The sequence below is a fragment of the Scyliorhinus torazame genome, chromosome 10 (assembly GCF_047496885.1).
Source record: "Scyliorhinus torazame isolate Kashiwa2021f chromosome 10, sScyTor2.1, whole genome shotgun sequence".
Classification (NCBI taxonomy): Eukaryota; Metazoa; Chordata; class Chondrichthyes; order Carcharhiniformes; family Scyliorhinidae; genus Scyliorhinus; species Scyliorhinus torazame.
Window position 1 is genome coordinate 138211102 of NC_092716.1, and position 23854 is coordinate 138234955.

Genomic DNA, 23854 nt, shown 5'->3' on the forward strand with positions numbered 1-23854 from the left:
AGTTTGTTTGGGGGTGGGAACATGAAAAGTGACCCAAATTGGAAGGAAGTGATGTTGGTAACAGAAAGTAGTAATGGGACTATAAGGCAGGAGAAACAAAGTAAAGCAGTGAGTATGTTTTGAATGTGGAATGGTGTCAAAAAGACAAAGTTAAAGGCACTCTATCTGAATGCGTGCACACCGAATAAAAATAACCAAGTTTTATTAACAAGGTGAATGATGTAAAGGCACAAAGAGAGATAAATGGATATGATATAATTGCCATTATGAAATCATGGCTGCATAGTGACAAAGACTGGGAACAGAACATTAAAGGATATTTAACGTTTAGGAATGACAGACAAAGAAGGAAAAGAGGTGAATTTGCAATGATAATAAGGGATGGATCAGTGCAGCAGTAAGGAAGGATCTCAAATTGGAAGAACAATGAGTGGACTCTGTTTGGATGGAGCTAAGAAACAACAAGAGGAAGTGTGTATTAGTTGGAGTTATTTATAGGGCCCCAAACAGCAATGGCAATGTGGGATATAGCATTATAAGGGAAGCATGCACCATGGGCAAAACTGTGATTATGAATGACTTCAATCCGTACATAGACTGGTTAAACCAAGTGAGCACTAATGCTGAGGAAGACCAGTGTTAGGGGAAGGTTTCTCGAGCTGTCTGTTGAGGTGCGGCATGGTGGCACAGTGTTTAGCACTGCTGTCTTACAGCGCTAGGGACCTGGGTTAGAATCCAACCTGGGGCAACTCTCTGTGAAGTTTGCTCATTCTCCCTGTGTATGCATGGGTTTCCTCCGGGTGCTCGGTTTCCTCCCACACTCCAAAGCTGCCCAGGTTAGGTGGATTGGCCATGCAAAATTGAGCTTTAGTATCTAAGAGTTGGTGGGGTTACGGGGGTGGGGCGGGGTATTAGGGCTAGGTGGGGTAATCTTTCGGGGGGATTGGTGGGCTGAATGGCCTTCTTCTGCACTGTAGGGATTCTATGAGCCAATTAGAGGACAGGCTATTCAAGATCTGGTGTCATGTAATGAGAAAGGCCTAATTAATCATCTAGTTGTAAAATAATCTTTTGGGATGAGTGGCTAAAAAAAGTAATAATTTAACATTATGTTTGAAAATGAGGAAGTTCAATCTGAAGGCAGGGTGTTAAAGTTGGGAAACATGAATTATGAACAGTAAGAAGTCTTACAACACCAGGTTAATGTCCAACAGGTTTGTTTCGAATCACTAGCTTTCGGAGCACAGCACAGCTCTTTCATCAAGTGAGTCCCAAAGCTCCAAAAGCTAGTGATCCGAAACAAACCTGTTGGACTTTAACCTAGTGTTGGAAGACTTCTTACTGTGCTCACCCCAGTCCGACACCGGCACCTCCGCATCATAAATTCTGAAGGCATGAGGGACAAACTGTCTGAGATGGATTGGGGAAATACATTAAAAGATATGACTGCATAAGCAATGGATAGTTTTCAAAAAATTATCACATCGCTTATAGCACAGATACATCCCTTCAGGTGCAAAACCCCCTAAAAGGCTGGTCATGGTTGACAAATGAAGTTAAGGATTGTATAAGATTAAAAGAAAAGGCTTATACATTTTCCAGATATAATAGTAAACCTGAGAATTGGGAAGTTTTTAGATTACAGCAAAGGAAGGCCAATAAACTGATAAAAGGGAAAACAGAATGTGAATGCAATCTAGCAAAACATATAAAACGGACTGTAAAAGCTTTTGTACACAAATGTGGGTCCATTACAGAGTTAGGAGAATTCATAATGGGGAATAAAGACATGGCAGAGATACAAAATGATTACTTTGTGTCTGTTTTCATGGAGGAACATACAGGGATTTTCTCAGATGGATTGATCTAAGAGACTAGGGAGAATGTGCAGTTGAAGAAAATTAGGACAAGAAGGTGATATTGGAGAAGTTAATGAGAATGAAGGACAATAAGTCCCCAGGACCTGATATTATGCATCTCAGAGTTTTGAAAGAGATAGTGGGTGCATTGATGAATATCTTCCAAAATTCTATAGATTCTGGAATGATTCCTGAAGATTAAAGATAGCAAATGTTACCTTACTATTTAAGAAGGGAGGGGGAGAAAAAAATAGGGAAGTACAGAGCTGTTCGCATTACATTAGTGGTCAGGAAAATGCTAGAATATATTATAAAAGATGTGATTGGCACAGTCAGCATGGATTTACAAATGGGAAATCATGTTTGATAATCTTGATGGAGTTTTTTTGATGATGTTACTATACAAATTGATAAAGAGTTGATGATGCGGTATATTTGGACTTTCAGAAGGCTTTGGTAAACTCTCCCATAGAAGGTTATTCAGCAAAATAAAAGCACATGGGATAGGAGGCAACATACTATAATGGTTTGAGGATTGACTAACAGGCAGAAAACTGAGCGTAGGAATAATCAGGTTATTTGTGTTGGCAGACTATGACTAGTCTATGACTGCAACGATTGCTACTTGGGCCCCAGCTGATCACAATATATATCAATGATTTGGATGCAGTGACCAAATGTAATATTTCCAAGTTCACAGGCGATACAAAGGTAAGTGGGAATGTATGTTCTGAGGAAGATGCAAAGCGGGTACTGGAGGATGTGGACATACTTGGTGAGTGGGCAAGATCATGGCAGATGGAATATAATGTGGAAAAATGCACAGTAATCCATTTTGGTAGAATGAATCGATGTGGAGAATATTTCCTTAATGGTAAGAAATTGGGAAATGTAGATGTATAAAGGGATATGGGTGTCCTTGTCTATGAGTCACTGAAGACTAGTATGCAGTTGCAGCAAGCTATTAGGAAGGCTAATGGAATGTCAGCTTTTATCGCAAGAGGATTTGAGTAGAGGAGTAGTGAGGTCTTGCTTTAATTGTAGAGCTTAATTAGTCTGCACCTGCAGTACTGTTTGCAGATTTGGTCCCCTGGTCTCTGAAAGGATATTATTGCCAAGAAGGAATGCAATAACTGTTCACCAGGCTTGTTCTAGGATGGCGTGACTATCTTATGAAGAGAGAATGGGGAAACTGGTCTGAATTCTCTAGAGTTTTGAAGAATGAGAGGTGATCTCATTGAAATCTACAAAATACTTGAAGTAAAAGACCTGGGGCTGGATTCTCCGCACCCTGACGCCGAAATCGCGGCCGGGGCGGAGAATCCAGTTTGACACCGAAATAGGGCCCGGCGCCAGTTCAGCGACTCTCAGGGCATTGCAAGCGGAGTTACCATGGAGTACGTCGCGCTGTCGGGGCCCATTGCCAGAGGCCCGCTCCGGCATCCTCCACCCCTGACCGGCCGAGTTCCCGACGGCGTGAAACTAACCTGGTATTGCCGGTCGGGATGCTCGCGTGGCAGCTGCGGACTCAGTAGATAAAGCCATGAAAATGTCAGAGGTACTTTGGATTTTATCACGGTGCATTGAGTAGAATATAAGAGCTGGTGATCAGTTTGTACAATACAATGGTCAGGCCGCAGTTAGAGTACTGGAGTGATATACAAAACACTAAAGATGCAGAGAATGTGCTGCATAAATTCACCGGGATAGTACCAGGCAGGAGAAGCAATTGATACAAGACACTTGCAATGTTTTTTTCCACTGGAGAAAACAATCTTATTTAATGCTAACTTTTAAAATTGAATGCTTAAATGTATTGAATATGGGAAGACTGTTTCCTTGGTTGGGGAGTTTGTGATGAAGGGTCAGCCATTTCAAATTGTCACTGAGGGAGTGTAGAGGAAATGTCCACTGAGAGAGTTATTCGACAAAGCGGTTGAAGCAAAGACCATTGTATGTTTTAAGAGAAATGTCGATAAAGATTTGGGGAGAGGAGTGGGATTTGTTTTGGCTTACTTTAGCAGAGACATGAATGGAGGGGTGACCTAATTCAGCGTTCTGAAATTCTGTGGCATTTGTCAAGATTTTTTGAAATTCATCCAAGGAATGTGGGCATCACTGGCAAGGATTGCTCATCCCTAATTGCCCTTGAGAAGGTGGTGTTGCATTTGCGTTCTTGAACCACTGCATGGTGCAGGTACACACAATAAGAATCGCTTATTGTCACAAGTGGGCAGCACGGTAGCCTTGTGGATAGCACAATTGCTTCACAGCTCCAGGGTCCCAGGTTCGATTCCGGCTTGGGTCACTGTCTGTGCGGAGTCTGTACATCATCCCCGTGTGTGTGTGGGTTTCCTCCGGGTGCTCCGGTTTCCTCCCACAGTCCAAAGATGTGCAGGTTAGGTGGATTGGCCATGATAAATTGCCCTTAGTGTCCAAAATTGCCCTTAGTGTTGGGTGGGGTTACTGGGTTATGGGGATAGGGTGGCGGTGTTGACCTTGGGTAGGGTGCTCTTTCCAAGAGCCGGTGCAGACTCGATGGGCCGAATGGCCTCCTTCTGCACTGTAAATTCTATGACAAGTAGGCATCAATGAAGTCACTGTGAAAAGCCCCCAGTCACCACATTCCGGCGCCTGTTCAGGGAGGCCGGTACAGGAATTGAACCCGCGCTGCTGGCATTGTTCTGCACTGCAAGCCAGCTATTTAGCCCACTGTGCTAAACCAGCCCCTATAAAGTACTATGCAGGAAGAAGTTGCAGGATTTTCACCTAGCAGAGGTAAATTTTCAAGTCATGATTGTGTGTGACTTGGAGAAGAACTTGGGGCTGTTCCCATATGTCTGTTGCCCCTGTTCTAGGGGATAGAAGTCAGGCATTTGGAATAAGTGGCAAAAAAATCATGGTGAATTGCTGTAGTGCATATTCAAGACATTCTACTGCCAGTGGTGGTGGTAGGGGATTATTGTTTAACATGGTAGATGGATGGAAATCAAGCAGGCTACTCTGTCCTGGATCCTGTTTATCATCTTCAGTGTTGGTGCACTCAACCAGTAAAGTGCAGCGTATCCGCTTACATTCCTGACTTGTGCCTCGTAGATGGTGGACAGGCTTTGGAGAGTTTTGACAGGATACCCAGACTCTGTTGCTCTGGTAATCATAGTATTTATCTGGGTGGTCCAATGGTGACTCCGAAATGCTGACAGTAGGAAATTCAGTGATGATGATGCCACTGAATGTGGTTAGACTCTCTCTTGTTGGAGATGGTCACTCCTTGGTGTGGTGTCATAAACGTTACCTGGCATTTGTCAGCTGAAGCTTGAATATTGTCCAAGTCTTGTTGCTTATAGGCATGGAGTGTTTCATTGTTTGAGTTGTAACTGGAATTGAATATGGAATCATCAGTGTACATCCCCACTTCTCACCATAGAATGGAGGGAAGGTCATTGACGAAGCAGCTGAAGATGCTGATTGGCATGAAAGCAAAAAAAAAAAAGAGTACAATCCAGCACATAAATAATTCCTATGTGTAAGAACCATTTAAAACATTTACCATACCAAGGGCATCACAGTAGCACAGTGGTTAGCACGGTTGCAGATAAAAATCTGAAGCTATGAAAAACATTAAATGTATTGCGTACATAGTTATTATTGGATCATTTGCTATAACAAGTGCTCAAAAAGAAAATTGTACATTGGAAATTTCCACAACTTTATGCTGATCAACCAAAAATGGACTTCATGCTAAGGTTCTGCCGAAGTTTCAGCAAACTCCTGAGGAATTTCCCAGAGGTCTGTTTGCAGTGTGAAGATCACTCCTTTCAAAATGTAAGAACTTACGGCAGAAGTCAAGGATTCGCCAGTTAATGCAGACACCAGCATCTAAACAGGCTTTAGCGTAGACTGCGATAGCACCACATAGACAGTCGCAGTCTCCAAATATATCACAACCGCACGTGGTCTGCACACAGCTTTCATAATATGGAACTCGATAAACCTGTCAGCAAAGTCAGAAGGAAATTAGAAGGAATATGTAAAGAATCTCAAATGTCATTTCACATTAGGCAAGTATAAAGTATGTTTGCGCCTACCCGCAACCAGTAGCAATTTTACAGAAGGTGGGTGGGAAATCAGACTGGCTGGCAGGTACTGCCTCCAGCCGATTAATGCTCCACAGAACTGTCAGCCATGCTCAGCAGGAATGTGTTTCCCATCAACCTTTTTGGTGACAGGGCAGAAACTCTCACCCCCAAAACATTCTGCGCCTTGTTTCCATCACATTCACTCCTCTGTCCACTTCACCATCATCAAATCAGATTTCATGCTTAATCATGACAAGATGCCCTCACTTCACATTCTGCTCCCTCTCAAATTATTTCATCCTCTCACTCTGCACCCTCTCAAGCAAACTCTTTTACCTTTTCATATTGGCCCCTCTCAAAGAAACACTTTTATCCTCTCACATTCCTCCCTTTCGGAATAACTCTTTTATCCTCTCACTCTGCTCCTTTCAGACTATCTCTTTTATCCTCTCACGCTGCTCCCTTTCAGACTAACTCTTTTATTCTGTCAGCTTGCTCCATCTTAGGCTAAGTATTTCATCCTCTCACACTACTCCCTCTCAAACTAACTCTTTTATCCTCTCATATTGCTCCCTCTCAGACTAACTTTTTTATACTCACATTCTGCTCCCTTTCAGACTCCCTTTTTTATCCTCTTACACTGCTCCCTTTTAGACTAACTCTTTTATCCTCTTACACTGCTCCCTCTCAGACAAACTATTTTATCCTCTCCTTCTGCTGCCTCTCAAACTAACTCTTGTATCCGCTCATCCTGCTCCGTGTCAGGTGGCTCATTTATCCTCAAACACTGTTCCCTTTCAGACTAGCTCTTTTATTCTGACACCTTGTTCCATTTTAGGCTCAGTATTTCATCCTCTCACACTACTCACTCTGAAACTAACTCTTTTATCCTTTCATATTGCTCCCTCTCAGACTAACTCTTTTGTACTCACATTCTGCTCCCTTGCAGATTAACTCTTTCATCCTCTCACCCTGTTCACTCTCAGGCTAACTCTTTTATCCTCTCACACTGCTCCGTCTCAGACTAACTCTTTTATCCTCTCACATTGCACACTCTCAGACTCTTTTATCTTCTCACCCTGCCCCCTTTCAGGCGTACTTTTTTCTTCTTCTCACCATCTTTGTCTCAGCCAAACTCTTTTAACCTCTCACACTGCACCTTCTCAAACTAAAGATTCTATCCTCAAACATTACTCCCTCTCAGACTAATTCTTTTATCGACTCACCCAGCATTCTCTCAGGCTATCTCTTTTATCATCTCACACTGCTCACTCTCAAATTAACTGTTTTATGCTTCAAAATGCTCTAACTCAGGCTAACTATTTTATCCTCACACCAGCACTCACTGAGGCTATTTTACCCCAACACGCTGCTACCCTCAGATTAACTCTTTTATCATCTCATTCTGCCCCCTCTCTTTTATCCTATCAAACTTTTACCTCTCAGACTAGCTGTTTTATCCTCTTACCCATCTCAGTCTCAGGCAAACACTATTATCCTCTCACACTGCTCTCTCTCAAACACTTTTAACATCTCACCCTGCTCCCTTTCAGGCATGCTTTTTTTTTCTTCTCACCTGCTCTCTCTGAGACTAAGTTTTTTAAACTCTCACTCTGCTCCCTTTCAGACTAACTCTTTGAACCTCTCACTCTGCTCCCTCTTAGGCTAAATATTTTATCCTCTCACACTGCTCCCTCGGAGGCGAACTCATTTATCCTTTCACACTGCTCACTCTCAGACTAACTCTTTGATCTTCTCACTCTACTCCCTCTCCGACTGAATATTTTATCCTCTCATTCTGCTCCCTCTCAAACTAACTCACTTCTCTTTCACACCGCTCCCTCTCAAAATAACTCTTTAATCCACTCACCGTGCTCCCCCTCAAGCTACCTCTTTTATCCTCACATTCACTGATCCCTCTCAGACGAAATCTTTTATCCTCGCACACTTCTGCGTCTCAAGTCACCTCTTTAATCCTCTCACCCTGCTCTGTCCCAGGCTAACTCTTTTATCCTCTCATATTGCTCCCTCTCAGACTAACTCTTTTATACTCACCTTCTGCTCCCTTTCAGACTAACTCTTTTATCCTCTTACACTGCTCCCTATTAGACTAACTATTTTATCCTCTCCTTCTGCTGCCTCTCAAATTAACTCTTGTATCCTCTCACCCTGCTCCGTGTCAGGGTGGCTATTTTATCATCAAAGACTGTTCCCTCTCAGACTAACTCATTCTTCCTCTCACACTGCTCTGTGTCAGGCTAACTCTTTTATCATCTCACACTGCTCATTCTCAGACTAACTCTTTGATCCTCTCACTTTATTCTCTCTCAGTCTAACCCTTTTATCCTCTCACTCTGCTCGCTCCCAGACTAACTCTTTTATCCTCTCACCCTGTTCCATGTCAGGTTATTTCTTTCATCTTTTTATCCTCTCAATCTGCATCAGCTCAGACTAAATATTTTATCCTCTCAGTCTCTCCCTCTCAAACTAACTATTTTACCCTCTCAGATTCATGCTTTTATCCTCAAACACTGCTCACTCTCAGACTAACTCTTTTGTCCTCTCATACTGCTCTCTCAGACTAACACATATATCCTCTCCCACTGCTCCCTTTCAGACTAACTCTTTTATTCTCTCTCCTGCTCCATTTTAGACTAACTATTTTATCCTCTCACACGACTCGCTCTCAGACTAATTATTTTATCGTCTCACCAGCTCTCTCAGACTAACTCTTTTAACTTCTCACACTGTTCCCTTTCAGACTAACTGTTTTATTCTCTCACCTGCTCCATTTTAGACTAACTATTTTATCCTCTCATACTACTCCCTCTCAGACTGTTTCTTTTATCCTCACACCTGCTCTCTCAGGCTATCTTTTTATCCACTCTTTTAACTTCTCACTCTGATCCCTCTGAGACTAACTCTTTTATTATCTCACGCTGCTCCGTGCCATGCTCGCTCGTTTACCCTCAAACACTGCTCACCTCTCAGACTAACTCTTTTATCCTCACATTCTGCTCCCTCTCAGACTAACTCTTTTATCCTCACATTCTACTCCCTCTCAGACTAACTCTTTTATCCTCACATTCTGCTCCCTCTCAGACTAACTCTTTTATCGTCTCACCCTGCTCCATTTCAGTCTAACTATTTTATCACCTCACACTACTCCTGCTCAGACTAATTGTTTCATCCTCTCACCCTGCTCAGCCTCAGACTAACTCTTTTATTCACTCAATCTGCACGATCTCAGGGTAAATGGGCAGCATTATAGCACAGTGGGTAGCACTGCTGCTTCACAGCTCCAGGGTCCCAGGTTTGATTCCCGGCTTGGGCCACTGTCTGTGTGGAGTCTGCACGTTATCTCCGTGTCTGCGTGAGTTTCTTCTGGGTGCTCCGGTTTCCTCCCACAAGTCCTGAAAGACAAGCTGTTAGGTAATTTGGACATTCTGAGTTCTCCCTCTGTGTACCCATACAGGAGCCGGAATGTGGCGACGAGAAGATTTTCACAGTAACTTCATTGCAGTGTTAATGTAAGCCTATTTGTGACAATAAAGATTATTATTATTTTATGCTCAGACTGCTCCCCCTCAAATTAACTATTTTATCTCTTTGTTCTGCTCTCTCAAACTATTTCATCCTCTCACTCTTCACCCTTTCAAACTAACACTTTTATCCACTCATAATGCTCCCTCTTCGACGAATGCTTTTATACTCACATTCTGCACCTTTTCAGACTCACTCTTTTATCCTCTTACACTGATTCCTCTCAGACAAAATCTTTTTTCTTTAAATTAGAGTACCCAATTCATTTTTTCCAATTGAGGGGCAATTTAGCGTGGCCAATCCACCTAGCCTGCACATCTTTGGGTTGTGAGGGCGAAACCTACGCAAGCATGGGGAGAATGTGCAAACGCCACATGGACAGTGACGCAGAGCTGGGACCGAACCTGGGACCTCGGCACTGTGAGGCAGCAGGGCTAACCCACTGCGCCACCGTGCTTCCCGAGTCAAAATCTTTTATCCTCTCCTTCTGCTCCCTCTCAAACTAACACTTTTACCCTCTCATCCTGTTCCGTGTCAGGCTACCTCTTTTATCTTCAAACACTGTTCCCTCTCAGACAAACTCTTTTATTCTTTCACACTGCTCCCCCTCAGCCAAATTGTTTCATCTCTCACAATGCTCCATCTCAGATTAACTCTTTTATCTACTCACTCTGCTCTGTCTCAAACTAACTCTTTTATACTCTCATATTGCTCCCTCTAAGCCTCTTTTATCCTCACATTCTGCTCCCTCTCAGACTTCCTCTTTTATTCTCATACCGTGCTCCTTCTCAGACTAGTGCTTTTATCCTCTCTTCTGATCCCTCTCTGACTTAACTCTTTTTTCATCTCACCCTGCTCTGTGTTAGGCTAGCTCTTTTATCCTCAAACAACACTGTTCACTCTTAAACTAACACCTTTATCCTCTCACACTGCTCCGTCTCAGACTAACTCTTTTATCGTCTCACATTGTTCACTCTCAGACTAACTCTTTAATCCTCTCACACTATTCTCTCTCAGTCTAACTCTTTATCCTCTCACTCTGCTCGCTGCCAGACTAACTCTTTTATCCTCTCACCTGCTCTCTCAGACTAACTGCTTGATCCTCAAACACTGCTCATTCTCAGACTAACTCTTTTATCCTCTCCCCCTGCTTCGGCTCAGAGAAACGCTTTTATCCTTTCATACTCCTCCCTTCCAGACTAACTCTTTTACCCTCTCACTCAGCTCCCTTTCAGACTAACACTTGAATTCTCTGACATTGCTCCCTTTCAGACTACACTTTTATTCTCTCACACTGCTCCACCTTAGATGAAGTATTTTATCCTCTCACACTACTCCCTCTCAGTCGGACACTTTCATCCTCTCACTCTGCTCCCTCTCAATCTAAATCTTTTATCTTCTCACACTTCTCCCAATCAGGCTAACTGTTTTATCCTCACAATCTCCATCGTCTCAGACCAGATATTTTATCCTCTCAGTCAGCTCCCTCTCAAAATAACACTTTTATCCCTTTGTCCTGCTCTCTCTCAAACTATTTCATCCTCTTACTCTTCACCCTCTCAAACTAACTCTTTTATCTTCTCATATTGCTCCCTCTCAGATGAACTCTTTTATACTCATAATCTGCACCCTTTCAGACTAACTCTTTTATTCTCTTACGCTGCTCCCTTTTAGACGAACTCTTTTATCCTCTCCTGCTCCCTCTCAGAATAACACTTTTATCCTCTCACCCTTCTCCATGTCAGGCTAGCTCTTTTATCCTCAAACACTGTTTCCTCTCAGACTAACTCTTAATAATAATAATAATGACAATAATTGTTTATTGTCACAAGTAGTGACACAGTGTCACAGTTGTCACAGTGAAGTTACTGTGAAAAGCCCCTCGTCGTCACATTCCGGCGCCTGTTCGTGGAGGCCGGTACGGTAATTGAACCCGCGCTGCTGGCGTTGTTCTGCATTACAAGCCAGCTGTTTAGCCCACTTTTATTCTCTCACACTGCACCCTCTCAGTGAAACTCTTTTACCCTTCCCCTCTGCACTGACTCAAGACAAATTATTTTATCTTTCACAATGCTCCATCTCAGATTAACTCTTTTATCCTCTTACGCTGCTCTGTGTCAGGCTAGCTCTTTTATCCTCAAACACTACTCACTCTCAGACTACCTCTTTCATTCTCTCCCACTGCTCCATCTCAGACTAACTCTTATATCATCGCGCACTGCCCGCTCTCAGAATAACTCTTTTATCCTCTCACCATGCTCCGTCTCAGTCTAACTATTTTATCCTCTCACTGTGTTCTTTCTCAGACTAACTCTTTTATCATCTCAGTCTGCTCCCTCCCAGACGAACTCTTTTATCCTCACATTCTACTCCCCCTGACTCCCTCTTTTATCCTCTCACACTGCTCCCTCTCAGACTAACTCTTATATCCTCTCATTCTGCGCCCTCTCAGACTAATTCTTTTACACTCTCCACTGCTCCATCTCACACTAACTCTTTTTTCATCTCTCACTCTACTCCCTCTGAGACCTCATATTTTATCCTCTCTCTCTGCTCCCTGTGAAACTATTTTACCTTTCACTCTACACCCTCTGAAAGTAACCCTTTTAACCTCTCATATTGCTCCCTCTCAGACTTATCCTTTTATCCCATTATATTGCTCTTCTGCGACTAACTATTTTATCATCTCACTCTTGTCCCTCAGAAAGTATGTATTTTACCCTCAAACACTGCTTACTCTCAGACTAACTCTTTTATCCTCTCACACTGCACCGTGTGAGGCTAGCTCATTTATCCTCAAACACTGCTCACTCTCAAACTACCTTTTTTATCCTCACATTATCTTCTCTCTCAGTCTAAGTCTTTTATCCTCTCACTCTGCTCCCTCCCAGACTAACTCTTTTATCCTCTCAACCTGCTACGTGTCAGGCTTGCTCTTTTATCCTCAAACACTGCTCACTCTCAGTCTAAGTCTTTTATCCTCTCCCACTGCTCTATCTCAGACTAACTCTTTTATCGACGCACTCTGCCCGCTCTCAGACTAACTCTTTTAATTTCTCACACTGCTCCCTTTCAGACTAACTCTTTTATTCCCTCACTCTGCTCCATTTTAGACTAAATATTTTATCCTCTCACACTACTCCCTCTCAGACTGACTCTTTTATCCTCTCACTCAGCTCCGTGTCAGGCTCGCTCTTTTATCCTCAAACACTGCTCACTCTCAGATTAACTCTTTTATCCTCACATTCTCTTATCTCTCAGACTAACTCTTTTATCCTCTCACCCTGCTCCGTGTCAGTCTAGCTCTTGTCCCCTCTCACACTGCTCCGTCTCAGACTCACTCTTTTATCTTCTCACACAGCTCACTCTCAGACCAACTCTTTTTTTTCTCACCCTGCTCCGTGTCAGGCTCCTTTATCCTCAAACACTGCTCACTCTCAGACTACCTCTTTCATTCTCTCCCACTGCTCCATCTCAGACTAACTCTTAAGTCGTCGCACACTGCCCGCTCTCAGACTAACCCTTTTATCCTCTCACCATGCTCCCTCTCAGTCTAACTACTTTATCGTCTCACTCTGTTCTTTGTCAGTCTAACTCTATTATCATCTCACTCTGCTCCCTCCCAGACTAACTCTTTTATCTCACATTCTGTTCCCTCTCAGACTACCTCTTTTATCCTCTCACCATGCTCCTTTTCAGACTAACTCTTTTATCCTCTCACACTTCTCCCTCTCAGACAACTCTTATATCCTCTCATTCTGCTCCCTCGCAGACTAATTATTTTACCCTCGCCACTGCTCCATCTCAGACTAACTCTTTTTTCATCTCTCACTCTGCTCTCTGAGACTACATATTTTATCCTCTCACTCTTCTCCCTCTGAAACTATTTTATCGTTCACTCTCCACCCTCTTAAGTAACTCTTTTATCCTCTCACATTGCTCCCTCTCAGACTTATCCTATTATCCCATTATATTGCTCTTCTTCGACTAACTATTTTATCATCTCACTCTTGTCCCTCTGAAAGTATGTATTTTATCCTCTCACTCTGCTCTCTCAGACTAAATATTTTATCCTCTCACCCTGCTCCATGTCAGGCTAGCCCTTTTATCCTCAAACATTGCTCACTCTCAGACTAACTCTTTTATCCTCACATTCTGCTCTCTCTCAGGCTAACTCTTTTATCCTCTAATCCTCTCATTGGGGCTGGTTTAGCATAGTGCTAAATTGCTGGCTTTGAAAGCAGACCAAGGCAGGGCTGCAGCATGCTTCAATTCCCGTACCAGCCTTCCCAAACAGGCGCCAGAATGTGGCGACTAGGGGCTTTTCACAGTAACTTCATTTGAAGCCTACTTGTGACAATAAGCGATTTTCATCCTGCTACGTGTCAGGCTAGCTTTTTTATCCTCAAACACTGCTCACTCTCAGTCTAACTCTTTTATCCTCTCCCACTGCTCCATCGGAGACTAACTCTTTTATCGTCGCACACTGCCCGCTCTCAGACTAACTCTTTTATCCTCTCACTCTGCTTGCTCACAGAATAACTCTTTTATCCTCTCACCCTGTTCCGTCACAGTCTAACTATTTTATCCTCTGACTCTGTTCTCTTTCAGTCTAGCTCATTTATCGTCTCACACTGCGCACTCTCAGTCTAACTCTTTCATTCTCTCCCACTGCTCCATCTCAGACTAACTCTTTTATCGTTGCACACTGCTCGCTCTCAGACTAACTTTTTTATCCTCTCACTCTGCTTCTTCACAGACTAAGTCTGTTATCCTCTCACCCTGCTCCGTGTCAGGCTAGCTCTTTTATCCTCAAACACTGCTCACTGTCAGTCCAACTCTTTTACTGTCTCACACTGCTCTCTCAGACTAACTCTTTTATCATCTCACACTGCTCACTCTCAGACTAACTCTTTCATCCTCTCCCACTGCCCACTCTCAGACCATCTCTTTTGTCCTCTCACTCTGCTTCCTCACAGACTAACTCTTTTCTCCTCTCACCCTGCTCCGTCTCAGTCTCACTATTTTATCCACTCACTCTGTTCTTTCTCAGTCTCATTCTTTTATCATCTCACTCTGCTCCCTCCCAGACTAACTCTTTTATCCTCACATTCTGTCCCTCTCAGACTACCTCTTTTATCGCCTGACACTACTCTGTGCCAGACTAACTCTTTTACCCTCTCACACTGCTCCCTCTCAGACTAACTCTTTTATCCTCTCATTCTGCTCCCTCTCAGATTAATTCTTTTAGCCTCTCGACTGCTCCATCTCAGAATAACTCTTTTATCCTCTCACACTGCTCCCTCTCAGGCTAACTCTTTTTTCATCTCACTCTCTGCTCCCTCTCAAACAAAATCTTTTATCCGGTCACTCTGCTCCCTCTGAGACTAAATATTTTATCCTCTCACACTGATCCCTCTCAAACTGTTTTATCCTTTCACTCTACACCCTCTGAAAGTAACTTGTTTAACTGTACATATTGCTCCCTCTCAGACATACTCTTTTACCCCATTAGATTGCTCTTTCTATGACTAATTATTTTATCATCTCACACTTGTCTCTCTGAAAGTATCTATTTTATCCTCTCACTGAGCTCTCTCAGACTAAATATTTAATCCTCTCACACTGCTCCGTTTCAGGATAGCTCTTTTATCCTCAAACACTGCTTACACTCAGACTAACTCTTTTATCCTCTCACTCACCTTCCGCACAGACAAACTCTTTTATCCTCTCACCCTGCTCCGTCACAGTCTAACTATTTTATCCTCTCACTCTGTTCTCTCTCAGTCTAACTCTTTTATTGTCTCACGCTGCTCACTCTCAGGCGAACTCTTTGATCCTCTCCCACTGCTCCATCTCAGACTAACTCTTTTATCATCGCACACTGCCCGCTCTCAGACTAACACTTTCATCCTCTCACTCTGCTTCCTCACAGACTAACTCTTTTACCCTCTCACCCTGTTCTGTGTCAGGCTAGCTCTTTTATCCTCAGCACTGTTCTCTCTCAGTCTAACTCTTTTGTCCTCTCACAATGCTCCGTCACTGTCTAACTCTTTTATCCTCTCACACTGCTTCCTCTCAGACTAACTCTTTCGTCCTTTAATTCTGCTCCCTCTCAGATTAATTCTTTTAGCCTCTCGACTGCTCCATCTCAGAATAACTCTTTTATCCTCTCACACTGTTTCCTCTCAGGCTAACTCTTTTTTCATCTCACTCTCTGCTCCCTCTCAAACAAAATCTTTTATCCGGTCACTCTGCTCCCTTTGAGACTAAATATTTTATCCTCTCACACTGATCCCTCTCAAACTGTTTTATCCTTTCACTCTACACCCTCTCAAAGTAACTCTTTTAACCGTACATATTGCTCCCTCTCAGACATACTCTTTTACCCCATTAGATTGCTCTTTCTATGACTAACTATTTTATCATCTCACTCTTGTCTCTCTGAAAGTATGTATTTTATCCTCTCACTGAGTCTCTCAGACTAATTATTTAATCCTCTCACACTGCTCCGTTTCAGGATAGCTCTTTTATCCTCAAACACTGCTCACTCTCTGACTAACTCTTTTATCCTCTCACCCTGCTCCGTCACAGTCTAACTATTTTATCCTCTCACTCTGTTCTCTCTCAGTCTAACTCTTTTATCGTCTCACAGTGCTCACTCTCAGGCAAACTCTTTGATCCTCTCCCACTGCTCCATCTCAGACTAACTATTTTATCGTCGCACACTGCCCGCTCTCAGACTAACACTTTCATCCTCTCACTCTGCTTCCTCACAGACTAACTCTTTTACCCTCACACCCTGTTCAGTGTCAGGCTAGCTCTTTTATCCTCAGCACTGCTCACTCTCAGTCTAACTCTTTTATCGTCTCACACTGCTCCATCTCAGACTAATTCTTTTATCGTCGCACACTACCCGCTCTCAGACTAACTCCCTTATTCTCTCACCCTGCTCTGTCTCAGTCTGTTCTTTCTCATACTACCTCTTTTATCCTTACATTCGGCTCCCTCTCTGACTAATTCTTTTACCCTCGCCACTGCTCCATCGCAGACTAACTCTTTTATCCTCTTTCACTGCTCCAGCTCAGAGTAACTCTTTTATCCTCTCCCACTGCTCCATCTCAGACTAACTCTTTTATCCTCTCACACTGCCCGCTCTCATACTATCTCTTTTATGCTCTCACACTGCCCTCTCTCAGACTATCTTTTTTATCCTATCACTCGGCTACGTGTCAGGCTGGCTCTTTTATCCTCAAACACTGCTTACTCTCTGACTACCTCTTTTATCCTCACGTTCTGCTCTCTCTCAGACTAACTCTTTTATCCTCTAACACTGCTCCGTGTCTGGGTAGCTCTTTTATCCTGAAACACTGCTCACTCTTAGTCTAACTCTTTTATCCTCTCCCACTGCTCCAGCTCAGACTATCTCTTTTATTGTTGCACACTGCCCGCTCTCAGACTAACTCTTTTATTCTCTCACTCTGCTTCCTCACAGACTAACTCTTTTAAACTCTCACCCTGCTCCGTCTCAGTCTAACAATTTTATCCTCTCACTCTGTTCTCTCTCAGTCTAACTCTTTAATCCTCTCATTCTGCTCCCTCTCAGACTAACTCTTTTATCATCTCACACTTTGCTCCCACTGAAACAAACTCTTTTATCCAGTCACTCTGCTCCCTCTGAGACTACATATTTTATCCGCTCGCACTGCTTCCTCTCAAACTGTTTTATCCTTTCACTCTACACTCTCTGAAAGTAACTCTTTTAACCTCTCATATTTCTCCCTCTCAGATTTACTTTTATCCCTTTATATTGCTCCTTCTCCAACTAACTATTTTATCATCTCACTCTTGTCCCTCGGAAAGTATGTATTTTATCTTCTCACTCTGCTCTCTCTCAGGCTAAATATTTTATCCTCTCACCTTGCTCCCTCTCAGAGTACTCTTTTATCCTCTCACACTGGTCCTTCTCAAATTAAGTATTTTCTCCTTTGACTCTGCTCTCTATCAAACTAGCTCTTTTATCCTCTTATTCTGCTCTCTCTCAGACTAATTCTTTTGTCCTCCCACTCTGCTCCCTCTCAGGTGAAAATTTTCAGCGAATGTTACGATATCCTGCGCCATTGCATGGTCAGTTCCAGCCCCACGAGCCAAATTCACAAAACATCAAAATCAACTTTTTATTAACAGTAACTATATTTAAATAGGCAACAAATACAACTGGTTAACTACTATCTAATCTTTCACACACCCCTCTTTTTACTCGTCCCACTCTCTCCACACACAGCCGAACAAGCACACACAGAAGGGAAGGAGGAGTGTAAAATAATGACGAAAGTAAAAGGATTTGCTTCAGACGGATGTCTTCCAGTTAGTTTCTTCTCCAGTCTCGGCTTTCGGATTCTTCCAGCTTGTAATGGTTTTCACTGTTGACTCACAGAAATGGCAGGCAGCCAGCATTCGAGAGAGGGAAAGAGACAGCATCTTATTTTAAAGTTCAGAAGCTTCTGCGTCCCTCTCACACTGCTCCCTCGCAGGTTACCTCTTTCATCCTCTTGTGCTTTAGCACAGAACTTTTACAGTGCAGGAAGGGGCATTCCAAATGAGCATTTCACCCAGTGCCCACCTTCTGCCATCTCCATTTAACCCTGCAGATTGTTTCTTTTGAAATAATCATCTAACTCCCTCTGGGATAGCTAGATTGAACCTGCCTCCTCCACACACACTTGTTCGGTAAAAATTTATTTCTCATTCCGCAGTTGATCCTTTTGACAATTACTTTAAATCTGTATTCTTTTATTTTCGACCCTTTCACCTGTGGGAAGTTTCCTCCTCTCTAATCTGTCCAGACCCTTCCTACTTCTTGATACACGATCAATGACCACTAAAGCGAGGTTGTAGTCCAACTGAAGGCTTTAATAAGCTAGATGTTTCCCCCAGCAGCTCAGGTACAGAATGAGGCTGCTGGGGCGGCACGGGTTTGTATACCCGACCTATCAGAACGGAGCTATCATGCAGTCTAACCAATAGCAAGCATACAGTTTCCACCAATGGTGCTTTAGCCTATCAGGTACCGTTATACCTATAATACCACATTCACCCCTGTAAAAAAAAAGAGTCCGGCGGGGATGGTGGCCAGAAACTACAAAACATAACAACATGGTATAATTAGTTATGGAGGAACCGTAATACCTCCGTTACAGTGTTTAGTAACTGTTTACTAGTCTGGTAGCTATGTACATTTGATGGTTTATCTTTACAGATTACAGTTAAAATGAAGCAATCAGTCGATCGGGGGCCCTGGTCGTCCTTTGTGATCGTCGGAGCCTCGGTGGCGACTCCGATGGAGGTTCGGACGTCTGTGACTCCGGGAGCGTGGCTTCGATCTCCATGGCAGCTTCGTCACCCCTAGACGGCGCTGGTGGGGAAAACGGCTGACCTGGGGAGGGAGTGCCTGCGAGGGGCGTCGGTAGGTGGGGGCCCCCTAGACGGGGGCGGCGGAAGGTGGGGGCCCCCTAGACAGGGGCGGCGGAAGGACCGATCCTCCTGTAAGATGCTGCGGTGGAGGGGAGGGTGGGACTGGTGGCTGGAATGTGCGTGGGGTTCCGGCGGGCGCCAGGTCCCGTAGGGGGACCTTAACTTGTTAGCCGTTGGGGTACGCGACGGGGTTAGCATGCAGCAGATGGACCCTCGCGACCAACGGGTCCGACTTGTGCGCCCGCACGTGTTTTCGGAGCAGGATGGGTCCGGGTTCTGCCAGCCACGTCGGGAGCGAGGTCCCAGAGGAGGACTTCCTAGGGAAGACAAGGAGATGTTCGTGAGGTGTCTGGTTGGTGGTCGTACAAAGCAGTGACCGGATGGAGTGGCGGGCATCTGGGAGTACTTCTTGCCAGCGGGAGACTGGGAGGTTCCTGGACCGTAGGGCCAGTGGGACGGTCTTCAAGACCGTTCCGTTCTCCCTCTCTACCTGTCCGTTACCCCGGGGGTTGTAACTGGTCATCCTGCTCGAGGCGATGCCCTTGCTGAGCAGGAATTGACGCAGTTCGTCACTCATAAAGGAGGACCCCCTATCACTATGTATGTAAGCGGAGAACCCAAACAGTGCAAAGATGCTATGGAGGGCCTTGATGACGTTGGTTGCGGTCATGTCGGGGCAGGGGATGGCGAATGGGAACCGGGAGTACTCGTCAATCACGTTCATGAAGTACGTGTTGCGGTCGGTGGAGGGAGCCTTTGAAGTCCATGCTGAGGCGTTCAAAGGGATGGGAAGCCTTTATCAGGTACGCTTTCTCTGGCTGGTAGAAGTGCGGTTTGCACTCAGCGCAGATTTGGCAGTCCCTGGTGGCTGTCCTGACCTCCTCGATGGAGGAGGGCAGGTTGCGGGTCTTGACAAAATGGAAAATGCGAGTGACCCCTGGGTGGCAGAGGTCCTCGTGGAGGTCTTGGAGGCGGTCCACTTGTGCGGTGGCAGGGCGTCAGGAGGCTTGTTTAGCTTCCTGGGACGATACAAGGTCTCGTAGTTGTAGGTGGAGAGTTCGATCCTCCACCGCAAGATTTGTCATTTTTTATCTTGCCCCGCTGTGCATTATCAAACATGAAGGCCACCGACCGTTGGTCAGTGAGGAGAGTGAATTTCCTGCCGGCCAGGTAATGCCTCCAATGTCGCACAGCTTCTACTATGGCTTGGGCCTCCTTTTCGACTGAGGAGTGGCGGATTTTGGAAGCATGGCGGGTACGGGAGAAGAAGGCCACGGGTCTGCCCGCTTGGTTGAGGGTGGCCGCCAGAGCTCCGTCGGACGCATCTCTCTAGACCTGGAAGGGGAGGGACTCGTCAATGGCGTGCATCGTGGCCTTTGCAATGTCTGCTTTGATGCGGCTGAAGGCCTGGCGGGCCTGTATCAACAGGGGAAAAACTGTGGATTGAATCAGGGAACGGTCCTTGTCCGCGTAGGTGGGGACCCACTGGGCGTAGTAGCTAAAAAACCCTAGGCAGCGTTTCAGGGCCTTGGAGCAGTGAGGGAGGGGGGATTCCATAAGGGGGCGCATGCGTTCAGGTTCGGGGCCTATAACTCCATTTCGCACTACGTAGCTGAGGATGGCTGGACGGTCGGTGCTAAACACGCATTTATCCTTCTTGTATGTGAGGTTAAGGATTTTAGCGGTCTGGAGAAATTTTCGGAGGTTGGTGTCGTGGTCTTGCTGGTCGTGGCCGCAGATGGTGACATTATTGAGATACGGGAATGTTGCCCGTAAACTGTACCGGTCAGCCATTCGGTCCATCTCGTGCTGGAAGACCGAGACCCCATTGATGACACCGAAGGGAACCCTTAAGAAGTGATAGAGCCGCCCATCTGCCTCGAAGGCAGTGTATTTGCGGTCACTAGTGCGGATGGGGAACTAGTGGTAGGCGGACTTGAGATCCACTGTGGAGAAGACCTTATAATGCGCGATCCTATTTACCAGGTCAGATATGCGGGGGAAAGGGTACGCATCCAGCTGCGTAAACCTGTTGATGGTCTGACTTTAGTCGATGACCATCCTCTGCTTCTCCCCGGTCTTTACCACCACTACTTGAGCTCTCCAGGGGCTGTTACTGGCTTCAATGACCCCTTCCCACAGTAGCCTTTGGACCTCTGACCTAATAAAGATCCGGTCCTGGGCACTGTAGCGTCTACTCCTGGTGGCGATGGGTTTGCAATCCGGGGTGAGGTTCGCAAACAGGGAAAGCGCGTCGACCTTAAGGGTCGCAAGTTCACAGACAGTAAGGGGGGGGTATAGGGCCGCCGAATTGGAAGGTCAGACTTTGAAGGTTACACTGGAAGTCTAAACCCAGGAGTGTAGCTGGGCAGAGGTGGGGAAGGACGTAGAGACGGAAATTTTTGAACTCCCTTCCCTGGACTGTGAGGTTTGCTACACAAAACCCCTTTATGTCCACTGAGTGTGAACCGGAGGACAGTGAGATTTTTTGATTAACGGGGTGGATGAGGAGAGGACAGCGCCTTACCGTGTCGGGGTGTATAAAGCTCTCCGTGCTCCCAGAGTCAATTAGGCAGGACGCCTCGTGCCCGTTGATGAATACGCTTGTTGTAGCGGTTGAGAGTGTTCGAGGCCGCGACTGATTCAGAGTCACCGAGGCCAATCGCAGCAGTTGACAGTTCTGTTCGGGCAGTGTGTGGTCAGCCGAGCTGGGGTCCTGGGGGTTCATCCAAGATGGCGTCTCCCATTGGTCGCATATGGCTGGGGGTGCACAAAATGGCGCCTCCCATCCTTCCAACGTGGCGTCCGCTGAACAAGGTGGCGGCACCCGGGATCTGCACGTGGCCCTGGGGTATGTGGGTGGCAGCGACCGCTGGCCGCACGGGGCCCGTGGAGAAGTTTGTGGTTGCGGTCCGCACTCGCCGCTGGAGACCGCAGCCACGTCTCGGGCCTGGCATACCCCCACGAAATGGCCCTTTTGCCGAATCCCTTGCAGGTGGATGCTGGCGGGGGTGCGTTGCCTGCCCGCAAAAGTAGCAGCGGGGCCACTCGGGTTTGCCAGGCCACCTTGCAGCGCAGGCCTGTGGGGGAATGGGGGAAGTCGCGGGGTCGGCCACGGAGGGGTTCCACGCTGCCCAGGGGGCTACCGCGCAGTCGGGAACGTAAGCGCGGGCGTTCCTGGAGGCCACGTCCAGTGAGCCTGCAAGGGCCTGTGCCTCCCTGACATCCAGGGTGTCCTTTTGTAACTGGCGCTGGCGGATTTGTGATGCTAGCATACCTGCCACGAAAGAGTTCCGTGTGCTCGCTCGCCGAAACTTGCGGGCAGCCGCAGCTTCTGCCCAACACCAGGAGAACACGGTAGAATTCCTCCAGCGATTCCCCAGGGGTTTGTCACCTTGTTGCAAGCAGGTGCCGGGTGTAGACCTGGTTTACCGGGCAAATATAGTGTCCTTTTAGAAGCTCTATTGCTGCATCAAAGTCTTCCGCTTCCTCGATGAGGGTGTAAATCTCCGGGCTCACCCTTGAGTGTAGGACGTGCAGTTTCTGCTCTCCCGTGGATGTGTTTTTGGCCGTCTCAAGATACCCTTTAAAGCACGCCAGCTAGTGCTTAAAGATTGCCGCTGAGTTCGCCGCGTGGGGGCTAAGTTGCAGACACTCCGGCTTGATTCGGAGCTCCATCCTTTCTTCTTAAAAAAACTAGCTTATTAAATTGATGCACGATCAATGACCACTAAAGCGAGGTTGTAGTCCAACTGAAGGCTTTAATAAGCTAGATGTTTCCCCCAGCAGCTCAGGTACAGAATGAGGGCTGCTGGGGCGGCACGGGTTCTTATACCCCGCCTATCAGGGCGGAGCTATCATACACTCTAACCAATAGCAAGCATACAGTTTCCACCAATGGTGCTTTCGCCTATCCGGTACCGTAATACCTATAATACCACACTTCTATCAAATCTCCTCTTGGCCTTGTGTTCTCCAAGAAAAGAGTTGCAACTTCTGCAAACTATCTTCATAACTGAAGCTACTCACCCCTGGAACCATCTCGTAAACCTCTTCTGTGCTCTCTCCAATGCCTTCATATCCTCTCTGAAATATGGCACTCAGAACTGGATGCAATACTCTAGCTGAGGTCTAAATTGTGTCTTTTCGAATCTCAACATAACCTCCTTGCTCTTGGGCTCTATGCTCCCATTAATAAACCCTTGGATATTATAATAGCTGCGAGGCTCAACAACTGCTTGGCAGGTGAAAGTTAACAAATTTGTTTCTTGAAGTTTAATATGTAGGAAGGAGGACAATGAATGTCACCCTATTCCTTGACTCCCCGGCATCATCTGATCAGTGCTCAACCGCTGTTCCATCCACCACTCGCGGGTTTAGACTCACGCTCCATCTGGCCCTCCGCGAGTCATCCTCCGCTCCGCGAGTTTGGACCTGCACTCCATCCACCGCTCCACAGTTCAGCCACCGCTACTCGAGTTTGGACTCCCGTTTCAACCACCGCTCCACGAATTTGGACTCACACTCCATCCACCGCTCCACGGATCAACCACCGCTCCGCGAGTTTGGACCTGCACTCCATCCACCTTTCGGTGTGGCAACACCACTCTGTGAGTTTGGATTAGCGCTCCAAACACCGCCCCACATTCCAACCACCGCCCCACGAGTTTAGACTTGCGCTCCAACCACCACTCCATGTGCTCTGTTGTACTATCACAGATACTCTTTACTTTATTAACTGCCCTCTTAACTTGTGCTATCATCTTTAATGACTTTGGCGCATATACACCCAAGCTCCTCTGCTCCTGCACCCCTTTTAGAGACGTACCCTTTATTTTATACTGTCTCTCCATGTTTTTCGCATCAAAGTATTTTACCTCCGAATTGCCCGTATTGAAC

The 23854-nt window shown here is 45.7% G+C and overlaps 1 protein-coding gene across 1 annotated transcript in view; it reads right to left on the bottom strand.

The window, feature by feature from the left end:
- The window catches only part of LOC140430255 (mucin-6-like), a 58138-nt gene that overhangs the window by 28834 nt on the left and 5450 nt on the right, over positions 1-23854 (bottom strand). The window contains exon 3 of the mRNA XM_072517681.1: positions 5697-5853. Within this exon, the coding sequence (XP_072373782.1) occupies positions 5697-5853 (157 nt within the window). The remainder of the gene's footprint in view (positions 1-5696; positions 5854-23854) is intronic.